General features: G+C 35.0%; 1 protein-coding gene across 1 annotated transcript in view; it reads left to right on the top strand.

Annotated features, from left to right (window-relative positions):
• The window catches only part of LOC109063135 (mannosyl-oligosaccharide 1,2-alpha-mannosidase IA-like), a 221,754-nt gene that overhangs the window by 130,993 nt on the left and 71,052 nt on the right, over positions 1-19,709 (top strand). Inside the window, 1 exon segment of the mRNA XM_042773268.1 lies at positions 2,324-2,439. Coding sequence (XP_042629202.1) covers positions 2,324-2,439 — 116 coding nt within the window.

A 19,709-nucleotide genomic window follows, 5' to 3' on the forward strand; every position in this document is an offset into this window, starting at 1 on the left:
TAAATTACATTGTAACCAGATATTCACATAGAAACACCTGTTTTAAATTTTAATATTTTCACAATATTTGTTTTTTATTGTTTCATCCATCAAAAAAATAAAATACCACATTATATCCTAAATAATCACATTTTTAATCATTATATTTAAATCGTTTACAATATTATAAAACATTAATATATATAAAAATCAAATAATTCTGCTTATTTACACTTATTTTTTTTCACAAAATTAAACTTAATAAACTTAAAATTTTGCACATAATTCTGCTTATTTACATTGAATATTTTGCACGAAATAAACATTTACACACTCAGTTATGTACAGGGTCCAGAATGAACACTTGCTGACTGCCAACTGCAAGTAAAATAGGCTTTGGATTCAGTCCTCAGCTGGCGTGTGACTTTATAAAGAAGTAAAACGCAGCACATGGTTTGAATGGAAATGAAAGAAGGATAATCTGACACCTGCTGATGTAAGAGCCTCAAAGATGTTCAAGGAAACCTCTGACATCACATGTCGACCTCAGGACCTGTTAATTATGAATAGCGCAAGTGTTTTGTGAATTTAATGGCCGTTTTCACACTTATTGAGAGTCTGTGCAGTAAAAGATGTGAGGTCTATGTGCTTATCGCAGCATGTTTCCTTCATTATTTGTGCTGGCAGAGATGCTTTTAATGTGCATCCAAACACTGCATAAGACCGAAGCGTTTCAGCTTATTTTTATCTTTTATTTTGTTAGTTCTCCCAAACCCATATGCAGTTATTCCCACACTATTAGACCTGTTTTTGTGCACACGCTGGTTTGTGCTGGTGTTTTTGTGCAGCATTGCTTGATAGCAGCTTGTAACGTGCAACATTGCTCATAGTTGCATCACATTATCACACTGGCACACGATGCCCAGGGCTCACTTTACGCTACATCTCATTCACACCCCAGTTTCTTCAGATCCTCTCGCAGTATTTCTAGGGAGGTCATGGGAAAGGCTGTGGCCTGTGGGTGTTGGTTTTTCAGTTCTTTTTCACAGTTCTTAAGCTCCTAATTGAAATGCACATTAAATGTGCAGTGGTGGGGATTTTGCATCAGAGTTTTGGGAGTCGACGCGCTGCGTACGTTTTTATTGCCTCATTCCTTCTCATTGGATGGGTAAAATACTTCATTGTCTGTCACCGTCGTGCATCTACATATAATATGCTTTTTGTGTGCTCCGAGGGGCCGATTGCCTCCCTGCACTTTCCTAAAGCAATAAAGAGCTTGTTTTTGTGTGCATTTTCAACATTAAAAGGGATGAAGCCTGAACAATCTCATTTAAGGTCGAGTGAATTAAACGAAAGCCTCTGAATATTTTTCATTAAGGATGTGAAGTGAATTAAATAACTTCAAATGAAATGCAGCTAAAGCTCTGGAGTCGTGGGGCTCGCCGTGTGAGACGTAGGAATAATGGACGGGAAGTTTTGCTGTTTGAGACTCATGCACAGTCACTTTTGTTTAGTTTATGCTAAAATAAAGCATCAGTTTAGCTTTGTGCGACATCGTCTGAACCTGAATGAATTGAGATTGAATTGGTTCAGCGTTCTTGTAGCTCAAACAGTAAAGTATGGCACCAGCAACATTAAGGTCATGTTTTTTTTTTTTTTTTATTGGTCTTATGAAGTATTCTAATTTGTTAAGATAGTGAATTGCTGGGTTTTTGTTGAATGTTACTGACTTTTCCACGACATTCTGATTTATTGAGATGCACCTGTGTCTTCAGTCTGTGTGCATTGAATTTATTTAATACACGAGTTTCACAATTTGAGTTACTGACTTTTCCACGACATTCTGATTTATTGAGATGCACCTGTGTATATATACTTTTCAGACACTTTTTTTCTTATAATTGGATGATATAAACTTGCAGTTCTGACTTTTTTTTCTTTGCAATTGTGAGTTTATATCTCACGATTTTTTTCGGAGAATTGCAAGTTTATATCATGCAATTCTGAGAAAAAAGTCAGTATTTTGAGATAAAAAGTTGCAATACCTTTTTTTTCAGTGGCAGAAATGGGCTTCCATATGTTCAGCTAGTAATTTGCTCTTGATTATGCAGATCTGTCTGTCCTGATTTTCATGTTAATCATTTAGTAGACTTCACAAGATAGTCTACTGTAACTGTAAGGATATCCGTGTTAACTTTTGTTTGATAAACAATTAGTACTTTGTTGGGACTTCAGTGTAAAATCTGCTATCTGAAACTAAACCAGCTGAAAACTGCTGTACAGTATATTTCTAAAAATGTAAAGATGTGTGTCATCTCAGTAAGTTGATGTATTGTGTTTGCAGGCGGTCTCAGAGGCGCTTCTATCGTGGATTCTCTGGACACGCTGTACATCATGGGTCTGATGGAGGAGTATGAAGAAGCGAAGGAATGGATCCAAGACAACCTGGACCTGAACTCGGTGAGCAAACATGGTTGGATTGTTTCTCTGTGGATTAGCAGCTCTGAATCAAATGCTGTCTGAAGCTCTTGTGGAAAAGCCTTCTATTGATCCGGAGCTGCGCTGGAATCAGTTGTTTCTTTTAACCAACGTCCAGTCCTGGGAATTGAGACAGTTTTGGTCCAGATCAAACATTCGTGAGTGGATGAAAGGCCTCCGTTGTGGCTTTGTGTTGACTGTGACTCGAGTTGAGTTGAGGAATGTAAAGAGAGCGTTCACTCACTGATGGACAGTTCTGGGGGCAAACTAAGAACTGCAATTTAAAGATAAACTGCATTAGTTTAAATTAGATTACAACTGGAGCCTTTGCAAAAGTTCCCATCATGATGTGAGGATGTTGTCTTTAGTTGCTAGGATGTAGATAAATGGTTGCTTAGAATATTTGAATGGTTGCTAGGTTACCAGGATATTTTGGGTAGTTTCTAGGCTGTTGGTTCATTGTTCTGTATGGTTGTTTGGGCATTGCTAGGATACTAGGATGTTGTGGGTAGTTGCTATGCTATTGCTTGTGTGTTCTTAATGGTTGCTAGGATACAAGGATGTTGTGGGTAGTTGCTAGGCCATTGTTAGGGGGTTGCTTAGGTGCTGTGAACGGTTGCTAGGTCATTTCTAGGATATTAGAATGTTGTGGGTAGTTGATAGGCTGTTGCTTGGGTTTTCTGAATGGTTGCTAGGGCGTTGCTAGGATAAAAGGATGTCGTGGGTAGTTGTTAGGCTATTGTTAGGGGGTTGCTTAGGTGTTGTGAATGGTTGCTAGGTCATTTCTAGGATATTAGAATGTTGTGGGTAGTTGATAGGCTGTTGCTTGGGTGTTCTGAATGGTTGCTAGGGCGTTGCTAGGATACAAGGATGTTGGGGTAGTTTGCTAGGCTGTTGCTTGGGTGTTCTGAATGGTTGCTAGGGCGTTGCTAGGATACAAGGATGTTGTGGGTAGTTGCTAGGCTGTTGCTTGGGTGTTCTGAATGGTTGCTAGGGCGTTGCTAGGATACAAGGATGTCGTGGGTAGTTGTTAGGCTATTGTTAGGGGGTTGCTTAGGTGCTGTGAACGGTTGCTAGGTCATTTCTAGGATATTAGAATGTTGTGGGTAGTTGATAGGCTGTTGCTTGGGTGTTCTGAATGGTTGCTAGGGCATTGCTAGGATACAAGGATGTTGTGGGTAGTTGCTAGGCTGTTGCTTGGGTGTTCTGAATGGTTGCTAGGGCATTGCTAGGATACAAGGATGTCGTGGGTCGTTGTTAGGCTATTGTTATGGGGTTGCTTAGGTGTTGTGAATGGTTGCTAGGTCATTTCTAGGATATTAGAATGTTGTGTGTAGTTGATAGGCCTTTGATGAAACGGTTGCTTAGATATAATGAATGGTTGCTAGAGTGTTACAGTGTTACTGGTATGTTGCTAGGCTGTTGCTTGGGTGTTCTGAATGTTTGCTAGGGTGTTGTAAGGATACAAGGATGTTTCGGGTGGTTGTTAAGTCATTGCTGAGTGGTTGTTTAGGTGTTCTGAATGGTTGTTAGAATACTAGGATGTGGTGGATAGTTGTTAGGCTGTTGACAAGGTTTGTTTAAGTGTTCTTAATGGTTCTAGGGTATTGCTAGGATACAAGGATGTTGTGGGCAGTTGCTAGGCTGCAGCTAATTGGTTGCTTGAATGGTTGCTGGGTTGTTGCTAGAATTTGAGGATGTTGTGGGTAGTTGCTAGGCAATTAATAGGTGGTTGCTAGAGGTTCTGAATGGTTGCTAGGGTGTTGCTAGTATAATAAGATGTTGTGGTAGTTGCTAGGCTGTTGCTAAGTGGTTGCTTAGAAGTTCTGAATGGTTGCTAGGGTGTTGCTTGTAAGTAGGATGTTGTGGTAGTTGCTAGGGTATTGCTAGGATAATGGAATGTTGTGGTAGTTGCTAGGGTATCGCTTGGATAATGGAATGTTGTGGTAGTTGCTAGGCTGTTGATAAGTGGTTGCTTAGGTGTTCTGAATGGTTGCCAGATTACTAGGATGTTGTGGGTGGTTGCTAGGCTGTTGATAAGTGGTTGCTTAGGTGTTCTGAATGGTTGTTAGGGTGTTGCTATGTGGTTGCTGGAGTGTTGTAGTTGGTTGCTGAATGGGATTTTAAATCCTAAAATTCATAGCAATCGATTCATAATATTTGTAAATGAAATTATTTTATTTCAGATGGGTGGGTAAAATAAATCTGGAGTGGCTGTGTGTCAAAAATAGAAATAAGGCGTTCACATTGACACTGGGCACTTAATATGTACAGATGATCTAGATCTAGTTCAGCTGGATTGTAGCACTTGCACTTTTGATAACTAGAAGTTTGGATTTCCTGACTCTTAATATTGAGATTTGTGACAGGGTAAAATGGCTCGTTAAATCTGTCATTGGCATGTTTGAGCTGCTTATTGCAATCTGATGCAAGGCGGCAAACTGCTCAAATCTTTCCTGAAGCTTTTTTGGCAGTTCATTAAAGGTGCCAGTGGTGTTTTGAAAGTCGTGTCAATGGTACATGTGAATGATGCCTTCTGATTGGTCTTTCTGAGTGTCTATAAAAAGTAAGTGTTCTTCTACCACAGCCCCTATAGAAAGACATACAACATATACAATATAGATATTTCATTCATTTATTTTCATGTCCATTCCTATAATCCTTAGTTCTGTTGAACTAATAAAACATAATCTATTGAATTTCTTTGAATTGCAATTCATTAAATTCCTCTTCCTGTTCTGAATTTTGTACACACACACACACACACACACAGAGAGAGAGAGAGAGAGAGAGAGAGTTGTGCAGTAATTAGATCTGAATGGCAGGACTGTGATGAACGCCCTGCTAAATCAGCAACAATGTCTCTCTCTCTCTCTCTCTCTCTCTCTCTCTCCATCGTATGATGAGCTCAGAGTCCCGTGGCGTAGTGGTGAAGCGTCTGAGGTGTTCGATGGCGAGTTTGTCATGAAGACACACAGTGTAGATTTACTCTGCACACGTTGTCATGGAGAAAGCCAGTCTCATCTGTCACTTCCGTAGCTTTCAGTCAATCTCCTGCTGCAGTCTTCGCTCTTTAGCTGACAATTTGCTCACTGATGGAGAGCAGAGCACTTCAGTGCGCAACCGTCATGCTCTATGACTGGGAAACCACGCCAGAGAGTCTCTAATCGCAGCAGAAGATGGCAGCCGATGCGTCTGTATCAGTGAGTTAGAGACTTATAGTCAACAAATCAGAAGCTTAGAGTTAGAGCGATATATCAGCCGGGTCAATCACTCGATGAGCACTGGGCCGTAACCATTACCATTTGACCAACTGAACAGGTGCTAGCGCCTCCTAGTGTCAGTTCACAGTTTAATGAAACGCCAGTAGATGATAAACTATTTCTGTTCTCAAGGTTTTTTAGTGAATTCTGACAGAATATCGTGCACATTTATTAATTCGATTTTTTTTTTTTATCTGTCTTTACAGAGGAAAATATTAGAATTTTAATTACTTACAGTTTTATTCAAACATTATTTAATGCGTTTGGTAAATGTTGACAATTTGTCTATCTATGGAGAAAAAAATTGAACAAATCTAAATATGATTCAGATATTATTTAGTCTGTTAAGTTAATTTTGACAGAATATTGTGTGAATTTCTTTGTTTGTTTATTTGTTCATTCATTTATTTATTACAGAGGAAAATATTTGAACTAATTACTTCAGATTTTATTTAAATATTATTTTGTGTGCTTGGTAAATTTTGACAGTATTGGGTGAATTTATTTATTTGTCTATCTGAAAAAGATTCAACTAATTACTCCAAATATGGTTCAGATATTATTTAGTATGTTGAGTGAATTTTGACAGAATATTGTGTTAATTTTTTTTTTTATTTGTTAGTTTGATTATTAATTTATTCATTACAGAGGAAAATATTTAAACTAATTACTTAAGATATTATTCAAATATTATTTAACAATATTTAGTAAATTTGTTTAGTGTTTAGTATTTTAGTTAGAAAAATTTAACTAATTACTTAAAATATCATTTAAATATACACTAATATTTTCTAAATATTGTTTATTCATTGTATTATTTTATTTATTCATATTTCTGAGCAGAAAATTTGCTTAAAATTTTATTCAAATATATTTAGTAAATTTAGACATAATATTGTGTAAATTAATTGTTCTTTCATTTGTTGGTTCGGTCATCATAGTACAGAAAATTTTCAAACTTTTCAACCTTTCCAAACTTTGTCTCAAATGCAATTTACAGACTTATTTGTTGAACTGGTGTTATGTGATGATAATGATGTTGAAAAATGCTAAAAACTTCGTTTTGAAAAGAGTGACATTTATTTTCGTACTTCACCTTTCACTCAGGCAGGAGAATCCCAGAATCACGAGAAAGCAGGAATCCACACCTCAGCACTTCATCTGTTTCTTCATTCACTCCTCCGCCGAAACCAATCAGACACTTAAGTGCTTCCCTGAGATGTTTTGCTGCGGAGAGGGAATCCCTGAGATGTTTGTAGCTCATAAATATGTATGTGTGTGTGGAACTCAGTCTGCAGTCTAAACGGGAATATCAGACGTTGGGAGGCAAAGGCGAGCGAGATTCAGGGTTGCGATCGGGTCAGACGAGAGGAAGAACGAATGACTTTCCAGATCCAGCCAGTCAAATGTGATGCAGCCCGGATCTTGTAGAACGACGGTGAGATTTGTCTCCTGAATAGCTGGCGTCCGTGAGCAGAATGACTCCATGTATTTCACACCGGCGTGGGGTGGAATGAGCAATTGCGGGTTAATCTTAGCTTTAGCGTGAGGCCGAGCCAGCAGGACGCTGTCGAGAGCGTTTATCTTGAGGTTGGAGAAGGAATTTATTCAGAGGAATGACTCTTGTTTTTGGGGTTTTGAGCCGAACACAAACAGAGCAGAATCCTAATGTCCGTGTTGATACTGCGGGATGGTAATCTGATTAGTTCCATTCTGTGCTGCTGATGTGATTCACCGCCGCTCGTCTCAAATCAGCCAGTCACAATCTCAACATAAAGGGTAATTGGAGGGAATTTCTGCTCTCCAAGAAGCATTTTCTTATTACCGTCTCTGATTTGATTGCCCTATTCAGTCTTTCAGAAACGCGCTGGCTTGTAGGCGACTCTGATGGCTCATGATGACAGAGTTGATTAAAGTTTGGAGCGGTTGGCTCTGCATCTTCAGCTCATTAACATGACTGGCACTTTTTTTCAAGGTGACTCAACACTTCACTTCACACCCGAGAGTGTTACGAGCACAAAAACAACCTGCCAGGTGCGCTTAATGTTCCCATTACATTATGAACACGTTTTTTCTAATGTCCTCTGAACATTCGATATGTCCAGGTTTCCTCATTTTTCATGTATTAAAACCTTTTTTTTTTTTTTTTTTTTGGTTATACAAACATTAAGGGAACACTCCATTTTAGAATTTTGCAAAAAAAAAAAAAAAAAAAGCATGGGAATGTTACTTTAGTAGTAACATTTAAAAAAAAATGTTAGATGAACATAAGAGTAAAATAATTCAGAAACAGATATCTCCCCAGCTAACAAACAATACTCTAAGAATATTATGAAAATGTTAGTTCTGAATGTTTTTTTTTTAAATGCTTTAAAGACGTTTTTCTTCGTTGTGCAAACATTATGGGAAAATTATTTTGAATGTTGTCTAAACGTTCTGAAACAAGTAGCAACATTTAAAAATAAAGCAATAGGCCCCATTAATAATAAATAAAAATGAAAATAAATTAATTAATTAATTAAACCAATAAGCCAAGCCCCCACGAAGTGGAGTGACTAAAACCCCCTTAGCGGTTATAAAATCACTGTAAACCACGGCTTCATGGGGATTATTGCTTTTATAAAACAGTTATTCCATATACGTAGTAAGGTTTCATAAAATAAAACAGAGCAAATAAAGTGTAATGATATTAATAAAAACAGTATTCTTCTACCAAACAATGTAGTTCCTCAAAATCAGTTGAGGTTGCAACAAAGTGGTTGCCGAGCAACACACAAATGTAAACAAAAGTGTATGTTTGTAGTGTAACTTACAACAGCTTCGAACGCGGCTCAACCAATCAGAATCATGGACCAGAACTATCTGTTTTATTAAAAAACATAAGATGAACGTCCAACTGTTCAGAAATAAACTTCAATGAATGATGTATAATTAACGTTATTAAAGACCAGATACACAGCTAATAAAAATATGTTAGAAGAATGTTTCTTTAAGTTATAAAAATGCTATTTTGAATGATCTCTGAACATTCAAAACACCCTGTGTTTTTTTGTTTGTTTGTTTGTTTGTTTTTTTTGGTTATACAAACGTTAAGGGAACATTTCATTTGATCATTTGGAAACATTATAGAAATGTTACTTTTGAATGTTCTCTGAACGTTCTGAAACAAATAACATTTAAAAAACGTTAGTCAAACATTAAACTAAAATGTTTCAGGAATTGAACATTTCGTTAATTATGTATAAATAACATTTTTGTGCTAACGTTTTGAGAACATTACTAAAGACCAGATACACAGTTAACAAAAATATGCTCTTAGAACGTTTTATATATAAATATAAATAACGTGGTTATATGAACGTTGAGGGAACATTCCATTTTATAATTTTCTGAAAGTTCTATAACAAGTAGTAATATTTAAAAAGGTTCTATTTAAATTTTATTTTTGTTTCAGTAATTTTAGAACTTCAGCTTAGACTTTTTTCAATTGGATGGATAGGTTAGTTTTAAATGGACTTTACAGAAATTATCAAGAAAAAAAAAAGATAATGTTGTAGAATTACTGTATTTAGTCATTTTATTATGTGCTTTTGACATTTGCATTTTTATAGTCCTATATAACTTTAACTTATCTTTTATTTAAGTTTCAGTAATTCAACTTATTTCAATTAGATAGAATGATAGATTGTACAATATCATATTTATTGAATTAACTTTTCCCAGAATTTCCCAGAATGGACCAAATTTGTTGAAGTTTTTTAAGTCAAATTCTGTAAATTTCTAATTCAAGTTCCAACCCAACTTTCTGTGTGTTGTGACCAGTTCAAATCAAAAGAGAGTCAATTGTCAATTTCTGAATATTGCACAACACCAGTTTAATTGTCACTTTAAATATCAGTCAGAAAGTCAAACCGGAGAAGAATTAATGGTGATAGCCAGACGTCAGGCTACTATAAGCCTGTCAATCCCTGCTGGTCATTTCAGCTGAATGTTTTCAGGGTGTGTTGCCGTAGAAGTGTTGTGTGAGTGTCTCTGTGAAGCATCTGTCCTCAGATCAGATGTGTGTGTGTGTGTGTGTGTGTGTGGTGACATGAGAGCCTTCTTCCTCTCCGCTGGTCTCTGGATCAAATCCTGCACAGCAGAACAAATGGAGATGGATTAATGAAGTCCCGCAGGCTGTGGATAGATTCTGTCGTTGTCTGCATCATGCGTCAGTTTCTCTTCTTTCTTCTCTTCTTGTTGCTATGGAAGCCCTGTTTGATTCTAAGCTCATAAAGCTCCTCCGTTTGCTCTCAGAGCTCTTCATCACCTCACTGGTCCTGCCATACTGAAGTAAGATTCGAAGAATCAGATCCCTCTCAATTCATGTGAATTTGAATGACAGGATGTACTTCAAAGGAATTCTTCAGAGGTTATGCATTCTGAGAAATAGTGTTCTTCAGCTGTGGAACACAAAAGTTAATTTATTAAATATGATAAAATATGTAAACTAAACTCATATTTATATAGTTGAAAGAATATAAATAAATATAATAAAAACGTAATAATTCTGCATCGTATTTGCTACCTCAATTCAAATCCATTTCAACTGAAATTTGGATAGTTTTAAATTGACTTCTACAGAAATTACCTCCCAAAAAAGTATTATTTTAGTATTATTTATATACTATTTGTTGTATTTGTTAATATTTAATAATTTATCTAATTAATTTATTCATTTTTACATTTATTTATTTAAATAAAATTTTGTTTTTTTTATTTTGCAATATGTTTAAGTTTCAGAAATTTGATTATGTGGTTGTCATTTTCATTAGGTTATGTTATTTTAGTATTATTTATATACTATGATGGTATTTATTAATATTTAATCCTTTATTCAATTGCTTAATGTATTAATTTATTGATTTACGTATTAATATACAATTTAGCTTATTATTATTATTATTATTATTATTATTTAGTTTTTATTATAAATTCACTTTATTATGTGCATTTGTCTTTCATTAGGTTTTGTTATTTGGTATTATATATATACTAATGGTGTGTAATATTTGATCATTTAATTTATTTATTTATTTATTAATATATAATTTAGTTTTCTCTATAAATTTGGTTTAATAAGTTTATACATTGTTATGTGCGTTTGTTATTTTCATTAGGTTTCGTTATTTCAATGTTATTTATATTCTACTATGGCATTTATTACCACTGGATACTTTTATTTATTTATTTATATATTTTTTATAATTTTAGTTTAAGTTTAAGACATTTTAATATGTTGTTTTGTAATTTTCACTATATATTTATATATATTTATTTAATACTCTAAACATCTTTCATTTATTTTTATTTTCATTTCAACTTAGATTTACATATTTCATTTGTAACATTTCAAATATAATAAAAAAAAAATATTTTACGTTTTTCAATCTAATATTTACATTTTATTTCAGCTTTACATTTACATTGTCATTTTGCGGATGTTTTTATCCAAAGCGACTTACAATTGGGGGATACATAAAGCAATTCTTCTTAAAGAGGCAAACAGACACAGGAAGTGCTTGTAATACCAAGTTTTGAACATTGTTCAAATAAGTACAAGCTAGAAAGAGAAGGAATAAATAAAGAGAAAGACTTTTTTATGATGATGATGAAATCAAGTAGCTTCGGAAGATCATTCCAACAGCCAGGAATGGTGAACGAGAATGTTCTGGAAAGAGATTTTGAGCCTCTCTGTGATGGTACAACGAGGCGTCGCTCACTAGCGGATCTCAGACTTCTGGAGGGGATGTAGATTCGTAGTAGTGAGCATCATGTCTTGAACTTGATGCGAGCCGCAATTGGTAGCCAGTTCAAGCAGATAAAGAGAGGTGTAACATGGGCTCTTTTGGACTCGTTGAAGACCAGTCATGCCGCTGTATTCTGAGTCATTTGTAGAGGTTTGATTGTGCTTGATAGATGTCCAGCCAGAAGAGCATTGCAGTAGTCCAGCCTAGAAATGAAAAGGGCCTGGACAAGAAGTTGTGCCGCATGCTCCGTTAGAAAGGGCCTGATCTTTCTGATGTTGTGCAGTGCAAACCTGCAAGATCGAGCAGTCTTTGCAATGTGTTCTTTGAAGGTCAGCTGGTCATCAAAGGTTACACCAAGAGTGAAAACACCAGTGAAAACAGCTGTGTCCGCCTTCTTATTATCACAGCCAATTGCCTATAGCAGTGCAATTCCTCAAATCGAAACTACAGTTCTCACTTTAATGCCGGAAGGGTGCAATGCAAATTACACAGGCTCCTTCTTAACTGAGGGCAATTATAATTAATATTACCAGTAAGTGCAATCAAAAATACAAACGCCAACTAAAATGCAAAGCTTTATTTCAGTTACGGAAAAACTGTTTTTTAATTGTTTTAGTTTTAGTTAATATCAACACTATAACTTACGATAACTTTCAAATGAAGCTTTTCTCTGACTGGGAGAAGTATTCATTCTGATTCTAATTCACATTCTCACAGTTTATTAACCATGTAACTCTAACTTCACAGTTTATGTAGTGAAAACCGCTAAAAATCTCCAGCTTGCTCCTATGGGACGTCCTGTACAGCTTGTCTGAATGATTGACAGTAATTGAGTGGGCGGAGCTTACTGAAGGGCCAATTAGTCTTGAATATTCCACGCTTCTGAGACCCGGAGTTCATTCACTCCAGGAGCAGATGACAGACGTCAAGCGCGTTTCTGCATGGACACGGTTGACATTTTCAGAGATTCGATTCTGAATGAGCATTTGACATTATTGCTCATCAAACCATAGAGCGCAAATGATATTCCACGGGAAGATACACATCCTTTGAAGAGGCAAATAAGAGGGCGGATAATTAGCGTGCTCTTTGAGCTCTTGAATGGAGACTTCCTCGCTGAGAGTCTCTCCTGGGTGTCATCTGAGGGAGAGAAAGAGAGCAGAAACTGATGGGGTTTCCCTCAACACAGTACGTGCATCTGGAGCCAGTGCAGATCTCCATGCAGTTTACAAAGCTGACTGAGAGAGAGTGTGTGTTCTGATTTCTCATGACTCTGTGGTCACAGTTTTGGTTCGGTAGAGTAAATAGTAGTCATGCACCAATTAGGAAATTGGAGACTGATACTGATTTCTTAACACTTTTCCTCAGTCTAACTGCCACTGCTTATCTTACTTCAGGTATAATCAGTTTTGCATTTGAACTTCCTTTTTTAATTAATTCATTAATTCATTACATCCATTTACAACAATATGAAGAATAACAATTTTTCTTTTTCTTTTTTTGCAATTTGATGAGTTATTTTAGTAAACTGAACCTAAAACAAAACAAAAATATATATATATTTAATTACTTAATACTGAAACTCCTGAAATTACAACAAAAATAATTATTTAAAATATATAAAAAATATTTATTTTATTTCTCATTTTAATTTAGTTTAACTAAGTACTAAAATAACTAAAACTGAAATAAAATTATTAAAAATTATATGTGTGTAAGTAACTACAAAAGCACAACAAAATGACTAACATTTTAAATTAAAATTACTAAATTAAAATGAAAACAGAAAATATAAAAATAAACATTAATTCTAAAATATTTATAAAAACTATAATTGTACCACAGTGTTGCAATGACACTGATTGACCCCACAAAACCCCCACCCATTTCATTATCATAATGCAAAGAAATCTCATTACTAAATTTTATAAAATTCTAAAAAACATTTATTAAAAACTATATAGACATTAATAAATATTAATGAAAACAGAAAATATAAAAATAACTAATTCAAAATCCAAACTATAATAGTATTGCAATGATGCTAAAATGCCACTGACTGTGACATGATTTTCATTTCATATTTTACCTGTAAATTTTCATTATCATAATGCAATTACTATAATTATAAAAAGCCAGGTTTATTTAAATTCTATTTAAACATTCAGTAGTTTTGGTCTATACTGCCTTTAATTAATTTTGATTGAAATATATACAAAATAATACATTACAAAAATATATTACAACGATTAGAATTTTTTTTGGGAGGGGGGTGTCAAAACATTATCACAAGTAGGTTTTATTTTTGTTAAAAAATATATAATTTGTAAATAATTTCAGGTGTAATGTGGCCTGGACATGATTCATGACAGAATATGTGAGATTCATCCTAAAAGAAAAGCAGTCGGTAACTTCAACTAAGGGCTGATATTGAGCAGTGAATCAGAAGGTTCTCCACTGAGTCAGATTTGAATAAGTGTTTATTAGCTCAGAGTTTTAAAGGCAGTTCTGAAGTGAAGCCCAAAAGCAGCTTTCAGCAAACCTTTGCAGCTTGTATCAGTTTTACAAAACTAAAGTATAACAACCAAACAATACTCCGATGGCAGAGCCGTGAGTAAATCACACCGCAGGCGTCCGGCCCCTGGCGACAAATAAATGTGTGTTCAAAATCTCTCCTCAGTGTTCCTTCCAGACTTCTGTTTATTTCTTAATAGTTCAATTAGTCTTCCAGATTGCAGTTTAATGAATTTCAATTTGATCTTGATGAAGTTGAATCTGATTCTCGGTTGTCTGTCGCCGCAGCAGAATCCCCTCGACGGCTGAAGTGTGAACAGACTATGGATTGTGGCTACCGCTGGTTTGTTTGCTTGTGAATTTAATTAATTCATCATTACACGTCGAAGCGCTGGAGATTGTGTAGCAAAAGACAACAGATGCATCATAGGCTCCATTTAAACTGAAAGGAATAGTTCAGACAAAAATGTGTTCACCCTCAGACCATCCAAGATGTAGATGAGTTTGCTTCTTCATCAGATTTGGAGAAATGTAGCATCAATGGATGCTCTGCAGTGAATGGGTGCCGTCAGAATGAGAGTCCAAACAGCTGATAAAAACATCACAATAATCCACATCATTCAGACACTGTTGCTTCCGGCTAAAATATGAGTTAATAATCCATAATAACGCTTTCTCCACTGAAAAAGTGGTCTGAATCAGGAGAGAAATCTGCACAGATCAAACACTGTTTACAAGCCAAAACAGCTCTAAAAAAAATATGTGGCTGGATTTTGATGTACAATACAGTTATACTAACAACATCTTAAACATTATTATGTATCTACAGCTAAAGAATCATTAAATATTTAAGAATCGCAAATAATTATGAATTTATCATAAAATTCTAAAAGTGCAACTATTAAAAAACAAAGAGCTTGATGTAAAATCAATAATAATATATGATATAATATTATATATTATAATATTTTGAGTCACTAATACTACTCTTACCTTTAAATCTAACCATAATAATTTCTTTAAAAATATGAACAGGATAATAAAACATGACAGACAGACAAGTGCACTTACAATAACTTATTGCAAAAAAATCAAAATATAATATTTGTAAATAAGGATTTGTGCACTTGTATGTCTTTAAAGTTGCTCATATTTAAATAATTTAAGTGTTCAATGCTTTTGAATATGTAAATTTGTTAATATGTTTCAGTGTCTATGCAAACATCAGAAAATGTACGTGTGGCATGACACATTTAAATACATATGAATACTCACTTATATATATATACATTTTCAGCAAAATTTCTTTTTTGGGGGACGTATTTCTTTAAGGTCCCTGATAAGTGAACAGTGATCTTTCGTGAAGTCAGTAACATTGTGTTCTGATAAATATCAGATTAAATATCAAACATGAGTGTTTCACAAGGTCAGATGTGTCTCTTCATTCTCAGGTCAGATATTCTGTGTTTTTATGGTTTTAATGCACATTTTTCACCAGACTTGAGCCTTTCCAGAATCAGTGTATTAATAATTCATGCTATAGTCAGAAAGGTGGTTCTGCTGGCTGGGAATAATTTCTTTTAATAATGGGAATACATGATTGATGAAGGTGACCTGATACTAAAAGATATAAATATACAAAATCATCTGGCCCACGTCTGCGTCCTCCTCGAGACTTGACTTCAAGGTGAGGGAAAAATCGATACTAGAGAAGAGATGAGAGAGGAAAAGTGTAAATCATGAAAGTTGAGTTGAGAGAGTTTGTGCATGTCTGGATCTGAACGACTGATTGCACAGGAAACACATTTGAGATTTCTCTTTGAGGAAAACAATCCAGAACCTCTGATGACTCATCTAGCAGATGTATATTCAGAGTTTAGTCCCGTAAAACATAGGATATGTCAGCCTGCTCTCACAGATGTTAGTATGAAACATTTACCAGGTACAACATTTGGACAGATGCTGAAACGTACAATATGGATGTACTGACAATATCTAAACTGTAAACATTATTATTTGCACTTTGACCATTTTATAAATACATTTTAGTCCCAATCCTAAATATAACTATTTTATATAGTATATATAAAATAATTTAGTAATAGACAGAAATATGTAGAACAACCTAACCTCTAAACCTAACATTTTCTATCCGATCATTTCTTAAAAATATGTTTCATATTTATGCAATCTCAATAATTTATTTATTGTAAAAATGTCACAAAAAAAAAATGTAATTGATATGACAACTGAACACATTAAAATCAAAACATTAATGCAACGATTTTCATATTCATACAAGGAATTGTTCATTTGTACAGTATGTCTTTATAGTTGCTCAAACGTAAATAATTTAAATATTAGATGCCGTCAATACATAAATATTGTATGTCTCACTGTCTGTCTGTCTGTCTGTCTGTCTGTCTGTCTGTCGTGCTTTTAAAATAATTTTTCATCTATCTATCTATCTATCTAGGCACTGTGTTTTGTGTTTTTGCAATAAATGTTTGATTGACAGATACATGCTTATCACTTGAGAGAACAAGTTACGCAGGTCTATCTATGTATCTATCTATCTATCTATCGTGCTTTTAAAATAGTTTTTCATTGATTTTTTTCATTCTCAGTCCGTTAATGGGATTGTAGTTCATTCCCTCAAAAAAAAACAGTACATTTACAGTCGTGTATGTTGATCTTATTTCCTCCTTTTCAGATGTATTTTTGTTCCAGGTCATAGTTTGTAATGTGCTGTGGTGCAGGATTAGAGTTTCTGTGGAGGAAATGAATGAAAGTGATGCTGCTGAACAAGCGCTCGGTCACTGCTGTGCTCTGTTGTGTAAAATAAAATCAAGTCCTGTGCCATTTTTCCTGTTGACATGTTTTCTATTGAAAGTGGAAGTTGGGGCACACTCCGGCTGAACGGCCAGCAAGTAAGCCTAGAATCACTGCTGGTGATGACTTACTCTTGCGCTCGATGTTGTATTGATGGGTAAATGTAATGTAGAGAGAGAGAGATTGGCGAGGAGGACGATCAGCTGTAATTGGGTCTAATTACTCTGGTGGGTCTGTTTTAATTATCAACCTTGTCTTTTAATTTGCCAGGAAGCATTTAAGTGGATGGGCTTGAAACATATCCAGAAGACTGTCCAGAGGAGATTTATTGCTCCTCACATTGTATTGTTCAGGACAAGAGCGACCATTGCTTTGAAAATATTAGTTTATTTATTTATTTGGAAAAATCTATCTATCTATCTATCTATCTATCTATCATTCTATCTCTCTCTCTATATATATATATATTATCTATTAATATATATTATAAATATATATATATATATATATATATATATATATATATATCTTATATATATATGAATATATGAAGAGTTTGGTTCAAAAACCAAGAAAGTGGCCAGATGAAAACCACTGTTTTGTGTTTCAAACTTTCACCATAGCATCTTTAGGTTATAATAATATTAAAAAAATTTGAATCCAGGTTTAGATTTTCAAAGATTTATTATAAAATTTTATTTTTTCTTTCCCAAAATGCAATAAATCCATGATACTTTTTTTTTCTTTCTCAAAATGCAATAAAATAGTTATTTTTCATATTGAAACTGTTGAAAATACACAACATAGTAAGTTGATCCGCATATGACAGGCTCCGAACTTGGTCAATACTAATCTTATGTACAGGTACTGGACTAAAAATACATTCAATCAGTCATTGCTTCCAAAATGAATTCAGTGGGTCATCTTGTAAATGCTATAAATTAATTACAGCAATAAAATGAAATTTCATCATGAAGAAGAACATGAACAACATCACATTAGACCACAGAAATTGAAAAAAATTTTTTTGCCTTACATTCAAACATCCAAAAGTGCATTCATCTTTGCCATGTTACATTCATTTAGTTGACTAGTGCTACAGTATGTGCTGTATTAACAAAAACATAAATGGCATTGATAAAAACACTAACACTGACAAGCTACACAATATCACGTTCATAATCGAATGCGATTCATCTAATGAATGCGATATAGCGCAGCTAGTCAGTGATCTATGGCTGAATAATTTCCATCTGAAAGCATGTGATGGAGATTAACTATTAATCACAGAACCGGCTGATGAGATGCGGATGACAATCACATGCGATTTAACGTGCAGCCCTTGTTTGTTGATCACAAGTACAAAGTAGATGAGGAAAACTAGGATGCCGGGTGTATTCAAAGTGCCGCCGTGGAGACTGGCGTTTGTCGCGGTTTGGAAAAAAAAGGGAGAAAACATGACCTAATAACTCAGCGAATATCGCATTTTGTGCAAAATTAAAAATGGACTTTTCAATACCGATCAGATACAATACTGATTTTGTATTCCCCCATAAAAATGGCATTTAGGATTATATATATGTATGTATGTATTTATTTATTAAAATATTAGTATTATATCATTCTCACTTCACACCTGTTTGATTTAGGTCGCACGGTTTCACTTTAAAAGCACTACACACTCCAACAAGTTGAAATGTTCTTCTCAAAGTAGCCTCTTGATACCCTCAACATAATGGATCCATCTGTGTTCCAACTCTATCTAAATAAATGAGAGTCTCTGAAGATCTCCAGGCTGTCAGTGAGGAATGAGCTCCTTAAAGTGAAGGTGACCTGAAAGTGACGTGAATTAGCCTCCAAAGAACGGCCAAATGAGAGTATCACTCAAGCTGTCTGTGGCCAGATCCTCTGCTGCTGTAGCCACTGAAGATGTTGAACCCACATGAATGAAGACGCTGATGAAGTCTTAAAGGGATACTCCACCCCAAGATGAAAATTTTCTCATTAATCACTTACCCCCATGTCGTTCCAAACCCATAAAAGCTCCGTTCGTCTTCGGAACACAGTTTAGGATATTTTGGATGAAAACCGGGAGGCTTGTGACTGTCCCATAGACTGCCAAGTAAATAACAGTGTCAAGGTCCAGGAAAGTATGAAAGACATCATCAGAGTAGTCCATCTGCCATCAGTGGTTCACCGTATGCTGCGTATGCTCTTCTGTATCAGCCGCGCCACAAGGATGCGGTGTTTCTACATGTATTTAGCTTTGATTTGAAAGAAAACAGCGCATCCTTGTGGCGCGGCTGATACAGAAGAACATACAGTGATATGGAGAGACACAGAGGAGACTGTTGACAAAGGAATTGTTGAATAACGTCGTTATTTTTGTTTTCTTCGCTTACAAAAAGTATTGTTGTCGCTTCATAACGTTACGGTTGAACCACTGATGGCAGATGGACTACTCTGACGATGTCTTTCATTCTTTTCTGGACCTTGACACTGTTATTTATTTGGCAGTCTATGGGACAGTCACAAGCCTCCCGGTTTTCATCCAAAATATCTTAAATTGTGTTCTGAAGATGAACGAAGCTTTAACGGGTTTGGAACGAATTGGGGGTAAGTGATTAATGACCAAATTTTCATTTTGGGGTGGAGTATCCCTTTAAGAGTGGTTCACACATGAAGCCATTCATTTTTAAAGTGAGCTGGTATTTCCAGTGACATGAAAGAGTGGGCATGATGTTCCCATTCTACAGGGATATTATAAAAAAATAGCAGTATTCTGAGAAAGTTTGATTTATGCATTGATAATCGCTCATGCTGTTCCTGCTACACTTAAAAATCAGGGTTCTTT

The sequence above is a fragment of the Cyprinus carpio genome, chromosome A16 (assembly GCF_018340385.1).
Source record: "Cyprinus carpio isolate SPL01 chromosome A16, ASM1834038v1, whole genome shotgun sequence".
NCBI classification, from domain to species: Eukaryota; Metazoa; Chordata; class Actinopteri; order Cypriniformes; family Cyprinidae; genus Cyprinus; species Cyprinus carpio.